At 61.7% G+C, this 13061-nt stretch overlaps 6 protein-coding genes across 6 annotated transcripts; 3 read left to right on the top strand and 3 right to left on the bottom strand.

Annotated features, from left to right (window-relative positions):
• Positions 1-404: 404 nt before the first annotated feature.
• Positions 405-2852, top strand: FAA4_1 (long-chain fatty acid-CoA ligase; the record flags this gene model as incomplete). The annotated part of the gene is made up of 5 exons (XM_069348663.1): positions 405-685; positions 728-1164; positions 1199-1401; positions 1436-2390; positions 2440-2852. 5 exons carry the CDS (start codon positions 405-407, stop codon positions 2850-2852), a joined length of 2289 nt encoding a protein of 762 aa, XP_069212207.1.
• Positions 2853-3092: 240 nt separating this feature from the next.
• Positions 3093-4934, bottom strand: Q8F55_000005 (uncharacterized protein; the record flags this gene model as incomplete). Its single annotated transcript, XM_069348662.1, has 5 exons — positions 3093-3245; positions 3281-3323; positions 3377-3530; positions 3568-3758; positions 3808-4934. The coding sequence occupies 5 exons, from the start codon at positions 4932-4934 to the stop codon at positions 3093-3095; spliced, it is 1668 nt and encodes a 555-aa protein (XP_069212206.1).
• A 601-nt stretch (positions 4935-5535) lies between these two features.
• Q8F55_000004 (uncharacterized protein) lies at positions 5536-7226 on the bottom strand (the record flags this gene model as incomplete). Its single annotated transcript, XM_069348661.1, has 6 exons — positions 5536-5887; positions 5930-6060; positions 6095-6220; positions 6258-6803; positions 6841-7025; positions 7058-7226. The coding sequence occupies 6 exons, from the start codon at positions 7224-7226 to the stop codon at positions 5536-5538; spliced, it is 1509 nt and encodes a 502-aa protein (XP_069212205.1).
• Positions 7227-7568: 342 nt separating this feature from the next.
• Q8F55_000003 (uncharacterized protein) lies at positions 7569-9323 on the top strand (the record flags this gene model as incomplete). The annotated part of the gene is made up of 5 exons (XM_069348660.1): positions 7569-7671; positions 7713-8342; positions 8380-8920; positions 8958-9088; positions 9124-9323. The coding sequence occupies 5 exons, from the start codon at positions 7569-7571 to the stop codon at positions 9321-9323; spliced, it is 1605 nt and encodes a 534-aa protein (XP_069212204.1).
• A 279-nt stretch (positions 9324-9602) lies between these two features.
• On the top strand, positions 9603-12073 carry Q8F55_000002 (uncharacterized protein; the record flags this gene model as incomplete). Its single annotated transcript, XM_069348659.1, has 9 exons — positions 9603-9780; positions 9815-10471; positions 10509-10582; positions 10621-10729; positions 10766-11053; positions 11089-11168; positions 11204-11359; positions 11406-11450; positions 11489-12073. 9 exons carry the CDS (start codon positions 9603-9605, stop codon positions 12071-12073), a joined length of 2172 nt encoding a protein of 723 aa, XP_069212203.1.
• A 44-nt stretch (positions 12074-12117) lies between these two features.
• On the bottom strand, positions 12118-12621 carry Q8F55_000001 (uncharacterized protein; the record flags this gene model as incomplete). Its single annotated transcript, XM_069348658.1, has 4 exons — positions 12118-12246; positions 12311-12421; positions 12469-12497; positions 12537-12621. 4 exons carry the CDS (start codon positions 12619-12621, stop codon positions 12118-12120), a joined length of 354 nt encoding a protein of 117 aa, XP_069212202.1.
• Between the last annotated feature and the right edge of the window lie 440 nt (positions 12622-13061).

The following is a 13061-nucleotide window of genomic DNA, read 5'->3' as shown; positions in this document are numbered from 1 at the left end:
CTCCCGCCCCCGTACAAGAGTACATAACTTACACGGCCATGGATCTCCACTCTGGTGCTCGCAGTCACTACCACAACACGCGGACGCGTTCAGTTGAGCAACAACTGTCGACACCGCAACGACCACAGATATCGCCGGCCCGGCGCTGCTGTTGAACCACCACCGACCGTCTCCCCCATGCCAGCCCGCTCGATCCGTGGGCCGCGAGCCACGCGGCCAACCGATGGCAAAGCGTCGTGGGAAGTCGACGCGGAACTGCCCAAGCCGCAAGACGGAACGCGCGCTCGCCGAGCCTTCTGTGTCAACGACTTGGCTTCCAGTGAGCATGCAGAGCGGATGCTTGGAAGGTACAATCTAACGCACCCACAGGGCCCGCGTCAAACATAAACACGATCCATGACATTATGCTCTATGCGGCACGTGTGCACGGCCCCAAGCAAGGCTTTGGCATGCGCAGGGTTGTGGCACGGACCGAGGAGATCAAGATCTTGACGAGGACGGATAGCAGCACGAGCTCCAAGCCTTCGCTGAGGAAGCCCGTCGAGCTGTTTACGCTCTCGCCGTATGAGTGGACCAGCTATGAGCAGGCGCTGCAGGACGTGCGCGACCTTGGCTGCGGCCTGCGTACCATCGGTGCTGGCGATAAGCGCGAGGGGCAGTACTTTGGCATCTATGCGCCAACAAGGTGGGCGGTGGCGGGAAGGGTGGCGTGACGCTGACGGGGCAGCCGCAACTGGATGTTTATGGCCCAGGCGTGTGCGTTCAACGGCGTCCCAATCTGCACCGTGTACGACACGGCGTCTACCGCGGCTGTCGCCGAGGCATTTGACGAGGCGCGTGTGCCGGCACTGTTCACCGACGCGTCGCTGCTTCCGGCTCTCCTCCGCCAGCTTTCGCGCACTCCGACGCTGCGCGCTATCGTATACGACAATGTCAACGGCGCGTCCGAGCAGGAGATTGTCGCGGCCATCTCGGCCATCAAGAACCAGTACCCCGGTATCCAGCTGCACCATATCGACGCAATCCGACAGCTGGGGCGGGAGCACGCGCTCGCCATGGCCGACCGTGCGCGGCGCAATGACATCTTCTGCCTCATGTACACCAGCGGTGGCGGTGGCAAGCCCAAGGGTGTTCTCCTGACCCACGGGAACGTGCTTGCTTCTGGTGAGTGCCCGTATTGAGACACGCTGACGACCAGTCGCGTCGATTGCTGGCCTTATGAAGGACGTGCTCGCCGACCAGGAGTGCTACCTCGCCTTCCTGCCAGCCGCCCACGTCATCGAGTTCATCGTGGAGATGACCTTCATCTTCACAGGCGTGCCGATAGCGTACGGGCGTATCAAGACACTGTCGGACGCCAACGTCAAGGGGTGCAAGGGCGACATCATGGAGGCGCGACCAGTGAGTAGTGCAACCAAACCCGCGCTCACCCCAGTCCGTCATGATCGCCGTCCCGACCGTCTGGGAGCTTCTCCGCAAGGGCATCATGGGCAAGGTGTCGAGCGGGCTGAAGAAGACTGTCTTCAACACGGCCATGAAGGCCAAGTACGCCGGGCAGAGCAAGTCGATCCCCGGCCTGGCCAAGCTCTCCGATGCCATGGTGTTCAACCGCGTCCGCGAGCTCACTGGCGGGCGGCTGCGTACCATTCTCAACTCGGGCACGCCGCTCTCGCCCAGCACGCAAAAGTTCCTGTCACTCGCACTGGTGCAGATGATCCAGGCGTACGGCATGACCGAGTGCGGCGGCGTCACGATCCAGCACCCAAACTGGCGGACGTTTGGCTCGGTCGGCGGCCCGGCGCCGGGCTGCGAGATCCGCCTCGTCGACCGTCTCGACGTGCACCCGGGCTACTCGTCCAACGACTCGCCCCCGCGCGGCGAGGTCTACGTCCGCGGGCCGTCCGTCTGCGCGGGGTATCACAACCGCGACCTCAACCGCGCGGCGTTCACAAACGACGGGTGGTTCCTCACGGGAGACATTGGGCAGTGGAACCCCGACGGCACGCTCACCATCATCGACCGCGTCAAGAACCATGTGCCGCTGGCTGGTGGCACAGGCGTCGCTCTCGAGCGCCTCGAGTCAATCTACAAATCGTGCCCGCTCATCACCAACTGCTGCGTTGTGGCGAACCCGTTCCATGCGCGTCCGGCCTTGATCGCGGTCGTGCACCAGGTCAACCTTCCGTCGTTTGCGCGCAAGCATGGCATCCCGTGCTACCCGCACGACATCGAGGTCCAGTGCCGCAACCCGCGGCTCGTGAGCCTCGTGCTCGAGGCGCTCAACGAGACGGCCCGGCGGGAGGGCCTGCGCGGCGTGGAACTACTCGAGGCCCTGGTGTTGACAGCCGACGAGTGGTCATCGGACTTGGGCATGTTGACCGCTGCGCAGAGTGAGTGGAGCAGGTGGATGTTGCGAGTGTCGAGCTAACACCGCCGCAGAGCTCATCCGCCCCGTCATCGACGACTACTACGAGGACGAACTCAACCGCGTGTACACTTCCAACGGGCAGCACTACTACAACAGTATGAAGGGAGACGCAGAACTTCTTCGGGCTGTCGCGAACCGGCCGCGCGGCTCGGGCCCTGTGTTTGCCGCCGACGGCGAGCGCACACCGACGCTGTCCCCGGCCTCGACATCGCCCCCGCCGTCGTCCATCGCGACCCAGTCACCGACACTGCCGTCGAGCATGGTGCTCCCGCCGTCGCTGGCCATGTCGCCCCACCCGTCGGCGCAGAATTCGTCCATTGCGCATCCGGCCCTCGCGATGGCGACCAAGTCGGCCGCCGAGCTCGCGACTGCCGACCTCGCCGCATCGCTCAACCCGCGTTCGCGCAAGCCTAGTTTCATTTAGCCGGGCACAGTAGTGCTCGTTCGGGATACTTTTTGGTCGCGGCATACACGTTCGCCGCTAGATTATAATGCAGAGTTGTTGTACTGGGCGGGGTTGGCAGGGTTCGTGTCTCGGCGACCTGCCCCGACTCGGCTCCGCGTCCATCCATCATTCATTCACATTGACTTCTGATACTAACAAACAACGTTGGGAGCTACACACGGCGCGATCAATGTTCTTCTTAGCCAGCCCTCTGGCCCTCTAGTCGCGCTTGATGGGGCGAAGGACGACGGGCAGCTGGATACCCTCGCTCTCCCTGCCGATGACGACGGGGCGCATCGTAAAGCTGCGGACGCGGCGTTCGACCACCGGGTCGGCGGGGTCAATCTCAAACTTGAAGTTGCGCACAAGGACCTGGCTGTCAGCTGGGTTCTGGTATCTGTACGTACGAAGAGCACAATCTTGATCTCCATGAGGGCGAAACGGTATCCGCTGGGCGACGCGTCAGGGTCTCACCACGCAGCATGACGCCCCGTCCTACTCACAGGCAGTTGTGCGGCCCGGCGATGAAGGTGAGCAGGTTGCCCCAGATGCCCGGCACGTTGGACGCTGGGATGCCGGCCTTGGCGAAGCGGTCGGGGTTGAACTCCTCGGCGTCAGGGCCCCAGATGTCCTTAGAGCGGTTGATCTCATTGATAGCTGGAGTGTCAGCGCCGCAAATCGCCTCAGCTCTTACCAATGGCAATCTCGGTGCCCTTGGACACCTTGATGGAGTCCATCATCTTGCCGTCGCGGCCCCGCACCGGAATGCTGAGCGGCACGACCGTGTCCTCGACGCAGTGACGAATCACACGGTGCAGCGGGGGGTCAAAGCGGAGGAGCTCGTGCACGAACTGGTCGAGGTAAGGAAGCGTCTGGAGCCGCTCACTGGACGATGAGTCAGCCTGTGACCAGCGGATTCTCGCACCACACTTACACATCAGGGCGGTCCTCGTCCACCGAGTCGAGGTCGGCACGCAGCTTGTCCTGGATGTCGGGTCTGTGGGCCAGGTGCCAGCTCGCCCAAGTCAGGGCTGTCGCGCTCGTCTCGTTGCCCGCGAGCATGAGCGCGCCGATCTGGCCGAGTACCTCGTTGTCCGTCAGGCGGTGGTCGTCGCGCAGATCGGCAGCCATGTTGGCCTTGACAAGCAGCGACACTGCGTCCATGCCGAGCTGGGTGCGCTTCTCGACCTTGACCTGCTCCGCCTCGAGCTCCTTCTTCCTGGCAGTGATGATCTCGCGGCCGACCGTGTCCATGACGCGCCGGGTGCTGACGATCGACTCGTTGAGCTTGGTCGGTGCGTCGAACAGGACAGGGAAGACCGAGCTGAAGATGCGAATGAGCGACGGGGCCTGCATCAGCTGCACGGTGCCGAACAGCGTCGTAGAGAGCGGGTTCTTGCGGCCGCCCGTCGACTCAAAGTCGTAGTTGAAGCCCGCGAGCCCGATCATGTCGAGCGTCGCGCGCATAAGGTACTTGTGGATGTCGATGGTACCGGTGCTGTCCTTGGCCTCGCCCTTGCCCGTGAGCGCGTCGAGCGTCTTGACCAGCTCGTAGCTCTTCTCCCACAGCACGGGTGTCATGCCGCGCACGTTGAAGGCAGAGAAGGCGGACGAGACGGCTCGCCGCTGGCGCTTGTGGTCGTCATTCTCCACAACGAGCACGCCCTTGCCGCAGATGCGCCCGATGAACTCGTTGAACGTCGCCTGGCGGTGGAACTGGCGCGTGTGCTGGAGGACGTGGCCGACAGTGACTGGGTCGACGGTGAGGATCGTCCACGCGCCGAACAGCGACCTGTAGCGCAGCGTCGCGCCGTACTTGGCCACCCAGGGCTTGTACGCCGCGCCGAGGGGGGCCATCGCGTGGGTGAGCAGGCTGCCGAGGACGAACGACGAGGGTGGGGGGCCTTGGAGGTTGCGATACGGGAGGGTGAAGGCGCGGTATGGGTAGGCATAGAGCAGCGCGAGTATGATAAGGCCGAGGATCGGGATGCCGACGTTGACGAGCGCCGAGGTGAGCGCCGCGGCGAGGCCGTGCAGCGTCGACAGTGACGCCGATGCCATGGTTGTGTGAGTGAATGGGAGGAAGAGCAATGCCAATCATCGAGATGCACGCGGCGCAGAAGCAGGTCGTCGCTGGGCAGTGCCCCCAACGCGCCGAGCGTGCCGGATTAACGGATTGCACTTTGAACAACAAGTGTCCATGTGACCATTGACTTCACTAACAAACCTTACTGACATGACGCGCTTCATGTCATCAACGTGCTCTGATTGACCGACCAACTCAGCCCATACCGCGGTACGAGACGCTACACTGATAGCGTCCTGCATGGGCTGCATGCCCCGCTGCGCATTGACTCAGCATCCGCTGGCCACTCGTCGCTGCCGTCGTCCGAACGCTTGGGCCCAAACCTTGTTGCCCAAGACCCTCGGCGGTCGTCGATGTCCCCCACCATCTGACAGTCGGCACCAAAGGACAAAACAGCATCAGCGCCGTTTGGTCGTCGTACGCTTTCACGGACGCGCTTCAGACTCCCCAGGCACCTTCAGCGACTTGGCCCACCTGGCAGGAGAGGCCCTGGTGCTGAACTGAAGCCGTGGCCCCAGCCCTCACAACCCATACATGACAACAACACTACCCGCACTGCGCCAACTCACACCACACCTAGATAAGATACCTGAACCCAGCCTTCATTGCCACAGCGTCATCCGCCCCGTCAATGTTCTCCATCTGGCGCGTCCTGTCCACAACGTCGCCCCTCGACTCCCATGCACTCTCACCAGCGTCGAGGCGCTTGTTGAGGTTGACGAGGATCTTCCTGATGACGCAGCAGCCCGCGATGGTGAAGACAAACATGCCAGTCACAATGCCATACGACCCGCGGTACCCGTTGGCCTTGAGGTTCCACACGTACGAGCCAGCCACGCTGCCGAGGTTGGACAGAGAGGTGACCATGGCCAGGACGACGGCACGCTTGGCTGGCGGCCGGGGGAACGACGACGCGACCCAAGACCAGCTGACGGTGTCAGGACTGAGGCAGCCGAGTCGTGTCACTCACACAACAATGTAGCCGGCGTATGACCCAGCCTGGAGGAACAGCCCAATGTACCGCCCCGCCGTGTTGCTCGTGCTCATGCAGATGACGAACCCGACGATCCCGAAGCAGATGGGGATGACAATGTGCCAGAACTGCGGGTCAGCCACCACCCATACGCTCACACACCTTCTCCTGCGTCCTGTCCGAGTGCCAGGCGTTGATCATGGAGACGATGACTGCGAAGACCCAGGGTGGGGCGCTCATGAGGAGAGTGGGGACCATGCTGTAACCGAGGGTACCGGTGAGGGTCGGCTGAGCTGTCAGCTCTGCACAGCCGCCGTGATCTTACGAAGAAAGCGTTGAACGACAGCCCGATGGTCCAAGCGATGAGCGTGATCACAAATACGTAGACCTTGAAGTCCTTCACCGCCAAGATGAATCCGTCAAAGACGCCCTGCTCGGACGAGTCCTCGTCTGCCTCGCCGACGTCCTCGGCCATGCGTAGTTGGGCAACCTGCAGCTCCTCCTCGGTGAACCACCTGGTGTTGCTCGGGAGGTCAGGGAGGAGGATGGCGCCGATGATTGCAATGAAGATCGTGATCCCGCCCTCGATGTAGAAGAGCCAAGACCATGCTGCGTGTCCGAGCACGCCGTCCATGTTTGACAGGATACCGGCGGCCAGTAGCCCTGAGAAGGCGTTCGAGATGAGGTTACCACCGAAGAGGATTGCGTTGCGGAGGGTGAGCTCGCGGCGGGTGTACCACTTTGACAGGAGAAGGAGCGCGCCTGGCAGGAAGGCCGCCTCAACGAAGCCGATGAAGAAGCGACACGCGACCATGCCAGCAAAGTTGGTGACCACGCCGGCGAGGACCGAAATGAGGCCCCAGAGCATCATCTACCTGTCAGCACCTAGCTCCGGAACCACAACTCACCGCAGCCGAAATGTAGAGTGACGGTCGACTCATGCGGTTGACGATCATGTTGGAGGGCACCTGCATGAGGATGTAACCCGCATACAGGATGGACAAACAGGTAGCGTACTGCGTGTCGGACAGGTTGAGGTCCGCCTGGAGGCCCTTGAGACGAGCCGCGGCAATGTTGTTGCGGTCGAGGTAGTCTAGTGTGAGCGTGTCCATCTCCCGCACGCACTCATGATGTAGATCAGGACGAAGATGGAGCACCGCGCGTCGAGCTTGCGCTTGAGGCTCTTCTCGACGACCTTGCGACGCTCGAGGGCAGCGTTGGCTGCCTCGTCGGCGTCGTTGATCTTGACGTCGTCGACCTTGATGTCGGCGTCGGTCACTGACGGAGGGGACATGGCGAGGGGATAGGATGTGGGGCATTCTGGGCCCCGCGCGCAGGCCATCTTATGCAAAGAGAGCACTGGTGATCCACTCATTCTCCGGCTGCGGCACGGCATCTCCGAGATAACCAGGTCATTGGCTCACCGCTACTACCCGCTACTTGTTGCCGAAGAAATGGGCCGATAGTATCCGCTGCGTCTTGGCACGAGTCGGCCTCGGCTACCAGCGGCGCTATCTGCCATGTCGTTGGGCTGCAACTTGTGGGGCCGATATGAGGATGTTACGAGGCTCATGCAAAAGGTAGACATGCTAGAGAAGTCCACGCTCCTCTCCAACCATTCGGCTACCCAAACACGATGAACTCCACCACTGAAGCGCTGTACGACGCGCTTCCAGACTTCAAGTCGGTTGGCGGCGTGCTCCAACTCGTCGGCGTCCTGCAGCTCCTCATGGTGTCTGGTGAGCCGGCGCGGCGGCATCCGCCCTTGCTTACTCCCAAGGCATAGTATGGACCTACCGCAACCGCGGCTTCTTGTCGTCGTCGTCGGCCAACTCGAGTTGGATCCCGGGGCCCAAGGGGACCATGTTCCGCGGCAACGTCGGCGAGCTCGACACCAAGGGCGAGTCCAGCGCCAAGGCCTGGATGTCGTTGTACAAGCGCTACGGACCGGCCTACGAGATGACCATCCCATTCTTCCGCCTGCATATCATCAACCACCCCACCTACCTCGAGCACATCCAGAAGCACAACAGCAAGAACTACATCCGCGGCGCCTTCACCCGCAACGTCTTTGGCGCGCTGCACCGCACGGGTGTGTTTGTCGCCGATGGCAAGGACCACCAGCTCCAGCGCAAGGTCGCGACACGCGCGTTCAGCAAGAAGAACTTTGAGACCCACATCACGGCGTCGCTTCATCACTGGCTGGGTGTACTCATGCGGCTGCTCGACAAGATGGCAGAGAAGGACATGGCGTTCGACTTTCAGGAGCTCATGGGCCGGTTCATGTTCTGCCTGTTCCTGCGTGTCGCCTTTCATGAGGAGGAGATGGGGCTGGAGATTCTCTCGGATGAGCTGGAAAGCCTGGACTCGATGCCAGACTACGTTGCGGCGTTCGACAAAGCACAGCTGCGTCAGTGGGGACGAGGCCGCCGATGCTGACAGCCCAGTGTTCGACAGACGCCGTCGCGACCCCTTGTGGAAGATGACTGAGAAGCTCTCTGGCGAAGACAAGGTGACCAAGCGCGCTGTCGACTTGTTCTACACCCAGATCGACGGTCTCATCAAGAAGCGTCTCGACGCGATGCAGAACGGCTACAAGTCGAACCCCGAGGCTGGAGTCGACCTGCTGGATTTGTTCCTCCAGCAGACCACAGACACGTACACCCTCGGCGGTATGATGTTCAGCTTTCTCTCTGCCGGGCGTGACACCACGGCGTTCAGCACGTCATGGATGATGAAGGAGATCCTGCACAGTGACAATGCGCACCTTGATGCAACCGCCAAGATTCTCCAGGAGCTCGAAGACGAGGGGTTCACGAGCGGATACCTGGGCTACACGGACGCACCCAAGCTCAAGTTCACCAACGCCATGTGGGACGAGACGGCTCGGCTCAACACTGTGTCGCCGGCGGGGCAGCTGGAAGCCGCCGAGGACGACGTGCTGCCGGCCATCCCCGAGTTCAACATCCCGCCCCGCGCGGTGAAGAAGTGGGTCCGGCGTGGAAGCTCAAGCTGACGAGCCCAGGGGCGACATTGTTAGCTACCAGAACTACGTCCTCTCCCGCATGCCTGAGGTGTGGGGCGACGACTGCGCGACGTTCAACCCGTACCGCTGGTTCCGCGAGAACGGCGAGACGGTGTCCTACAGCCCGTTCAGTGAGTCGACGCTGATGTGCGAGCTGACGCGCCAGAGTACCACTCGTGGAATGCCGGGCCGCGCAGCTGCCTGGGACGTGCTCTTGCCACGTACGAAGGCGTCGCGATCGTGTGCGCCATCCTGCAGAGGTTTGACGTGCAGCTTGTGGACCCTGTCAAAGTTTATGAGCCCTTACCGGCGCTCAACATGGGCGTGAAGGGCGGGTTGTGGATGAAGGTGAAGCGGCGGGTCTAGCCGGATGCCTGAGCAGTTGGGAGTGCCCGTTGCGTACATAACAGGCGATGCGACTTTCGTTCCTCCATAACCCAATGCATTGATGGGAGAGTGTACCACTGGCTCACCGGCTCTGTCCCCCGAGTCATGGGGTCGGATACTTGCGGCCATTTCCGCCCTGAGCTCGACTTCGGGCCGAAGACTCGCGGGGCTCTTCATCTTCCGGATCCTCCTCCTCGTCTCGCTGCTACAACAACTCGGCATGCGCACTACGAACAGAGATCCCACGTCGCATTCGCCATGCAGTCAGAAGACACGGAGAACACCCCGCGGGTAGCACCACAACCGCCCGCCGCTTTCCGGCGAGTGTATCGCGCGTGCGAAAACTGCCGGCAGAAGAAACACAAGTGCAACCTCGGCGACTCGGCCAACCCGACGCCGCCTTGCTCGTCGTGCCGGAGAGCGAGCCAGCCGTGTGGTGAGTCGACCGCTGAGTTGCATACTGACGCAAGTCTTGCCGCCGTTGAAGCGCAAGGGACGGCCACCGAAGCGCCCCCGTGTGGACTTTGAGTCGCCGCCCTCCAGCGTGGTCCCGCCGCCATCGGCAGACGCGGCTTGGGAAGACAGCTCGCTGTTCTTGGACAGTGAGCCGCTTCCAAGGTCAGTGTCACCAACGCCAACCCCGGCACCCAGTATCGCCCCAGGATCAGTCAGCCATACGCTCGAGACCTTCCCAGTTCGCAATACGTCTGATGCACTGCGACTGCTCAACCAGGCCGGCGAGAAGGAGTCGCCTCGGAGCAAGCAGACAAATGGCGGCACATTGCGGAGCAGCGTGGGCATCAGCGCCGACTACTTCCTCCTCCGTGAGGGAATGATAGAGCTGTCGACTATGTCGCGCCTGTTCAGCTTCTTCCTCGGATCGGTCCATCCCATCATGCCACTCATCCCGTACGACCGTATTCCGATCACCCCCGACCAGCTTGTATCCTTGGGGGCCAAGGAGCCGTACTTGATGTCCGCCATCCTCGTCGTCACCGCCGGCCTCACTGGGGAGCTCACCCTGCATCGCAAGCTATGGCAACGTGTACAGACCTTGTTTGCAGAGGTCGCGCTTCAGGGGACAGGAGCGTCGATCGACACGGTGGAGGGGTTGCTGTTGCTATCGGGTAAGCGGTAGTGGAGTATGGCGGCTGACTGCATCAGAATACCCGCCCAACATGGGTCAGAGGTCGGGCCTACAGCACGAAGATCGCATGTGCTGGATGACACTGGGCATCGTGGGTCACCGCCGGACGAGCCCGAAGCTGACTGTCAGGCCATACGCCTCGGGTACCTCCTCGGTCTGGACCAGCTAGCCATTCTGAACGAAGACGACGACGACATGCCCGCCATCAGCCGTGAGCGAGGATCGGTGGCGTGGCGGTGTAGGTTCACCCCTCACCCCTCATACTGACCTACAGACTGCTACTGTCTCGACCGCCAGATATCCATCCAGGCAGGGAAGGCCTTCTGGCACCGCGGCCCCGGCATGACCTACCAACACATGCACGCCGACCCAGCGCTCGACTACCCCGAACTCACGGGAATACCTGGGGTGCAGGAAGACTATGCGTCTTACCTTCAATGTCTCATGCACCTAACACAGGTGCTGACGAACGCCCACGACTTGCTATACCCGTCCAAGAGCCGATCCATCGCCCTGGCCAAAGCCGAGCACTACTACAAGCACATTGACGACTTCACCGAGAGTGGGTCGGGCTGCGCTCCCTGTGCTAACTGCAAGCGCTTGCTGCCTTCCGGAGCCAGTGGAAGCGCAAGGTCTGGAGGACCTATCCCATCAATGAGTGTGTTTGGATATCGTTCGTGAGTGGCCTTGTAATGTCTGCGCTGACACACAGCATCACCTCCGTCTTTACATCTACGCCTTCTCCCTCCAGGCCTACATGCAGAGGGTACGCGCGCAGGCTGGCAACGCACGGCCAATCAACTACTTCCCGACCGGAATGATGGGCTGCTCGGATGCGAGGTTTATCGTGGAGGCTGTGGATGCCGCTGTGGGTGTAACACGGCGTAGGTGCACGGGTGCTGACTCTCACTCAGGCCGACGTCCTCCGCTTGGCCATTGGCAGATTACATCCTTCTGGAGTAAGCTCATCGTCCGCATTGCGAGCGCTGACTGCCAGGCGTTCTCCTCCCTTCCGCTGCGATACTTTCTCTTCTTCAACCATGCCGGAGTGTTCCTCCTGAAGGCCTCTGTGATCGTGCCGCTCCCACAATCGCAGAAGCGGACCATCCTGCATCTTGTCCGCACCCTCACCAAGAACATGTCGAGTGCGTCCCTTGATCCAAACCATCCCGCCGTGCGCTACTCGTCCGCTCTCCGCAGTCTCCTCGGAAGGGTATGCCGTGACCAGGACCTGCAAAGCCCGGGATCAACCCGCCCGTCCTCCCCCCGCCCACGCCAGGCGAGCCCCGTCGATCAGGCCCACGCCTATCCCGACCTCTCGTCCATTCTCGGGAGCATGGAGACGTCCTTTGTCCCCGAGCGCCCGTTCCACAACGTCGCTGCCGAGATGGATCTGTTGCTGGGCCTCCCGCCCGGCGATGTGTCGTTCAACCTGACGCCAACAGCCGCCGAGGGCGACCTCTCTGGCCTTCTACCGCCGTCCGACCCCTTTGCGTCCTTCTTCAGCAACGAGGACGGGCATTTGTGGGAGGCGATATCGTCCACTGACATGGAGTGGAGTGCCGTGAACGAGGAGTTGTAGCGTGAGCGAATGCATGTTCGGCTGGGTGGAAGTCCAGACACAGGTCACAACATCTTGGCCAGGAGCGCTGCTGCCAGCACGAGGGCGACCGCGAAGACAAGGAGCGCTTGGGGTTTCGAGTCACTCTGAGTGGACAGCTTTCCTAGTTCAGTCGGCTCCGGGAAGCTCTCTGCCTGCAGGTGGTGTTAGCAGCGTATGCCGACGCCGCTGCACACGAACGTTGGGGCAAAATCCCACGAGGTACCGCTTCATCAACTCTTTCGCCTCGTCGGAATGCTCGATGTCATCCCAAGCCTTGGTCGCATCCTTCCCCGCCTCACCGAGCAGGACGATGTCTCCTCCCGGGTGCTGTCGCGTTGTCAGCGCGCTGTCCACTATGCCTGGCACCGATCTACTTCATGGACAAACTCGTGCACGGCGTAGACTGTTTGGTAGTCAGTGATGTCATCGCCGTCCGGCAAACCTTTGCCGTGGATCAACAAGTGCAAGTTGCGCTTGTCGACAAGCTTGGCCAGTTCGGTCGGTGTGAAGGGCTTCAAAGTGTTCATGGTTGTGACTCTGAGCGGTGCAGGGGCGATGCTGGACCATCGCGATCCTCGTAGTAATGGTCCTGCCCAGTGCGTGCTCGTGCTCGCCCAGAAACACGTCCGAAAACTCGGCGCCGGCTTTGGGGGTTAGGGGGTTTAGGGGTTAGGGGGTTAGGGGGTTAGGGGGTTAGGGGGTTAGGGGTTAGGGGGTTAGGGGGTTAGGGGGTTAGGGGGTTAGGGGGTTAGGGGGTTAGGGGGTTAGGGGGTTAGGGGGTTAGGGGGTTAGGGGGTTAGGGGGTTAGGGGGTTAGGGGGTTAGGGGGTTAGGGGGTTAGGGGGTTAGGGGGTTAGGGGGTTAGGGGGTTAGGGGGTTAGGGGGTTAGGGGGTTAGGGGGTTAGGGGGTTAGGGGGTTAGGGGGTTAGGGGGTTAGGGGGTTAGGGGGTTAGGGGGTTAGGGGGTTA

The sequence above is a fragment of the Vanrija albida genome (assembly GCF_041260175.1).
Source record: "Vanrija albida strain AlHP1 chromosome Unknown contig_1, whole genome shotgun sequence".
Lineage (NCBI taxonomy): Eukaryota > Fungi > Basidiomycota > Tremellomycetes > Trichosporonales > Trichosporonaceae > Vanrija > Vanrija albida.
The sequence above is the reverse complement of the archived record's forward strand: the minus strand, read 5'-3'. Positions and strand labels throughout refer to the sequence as shown.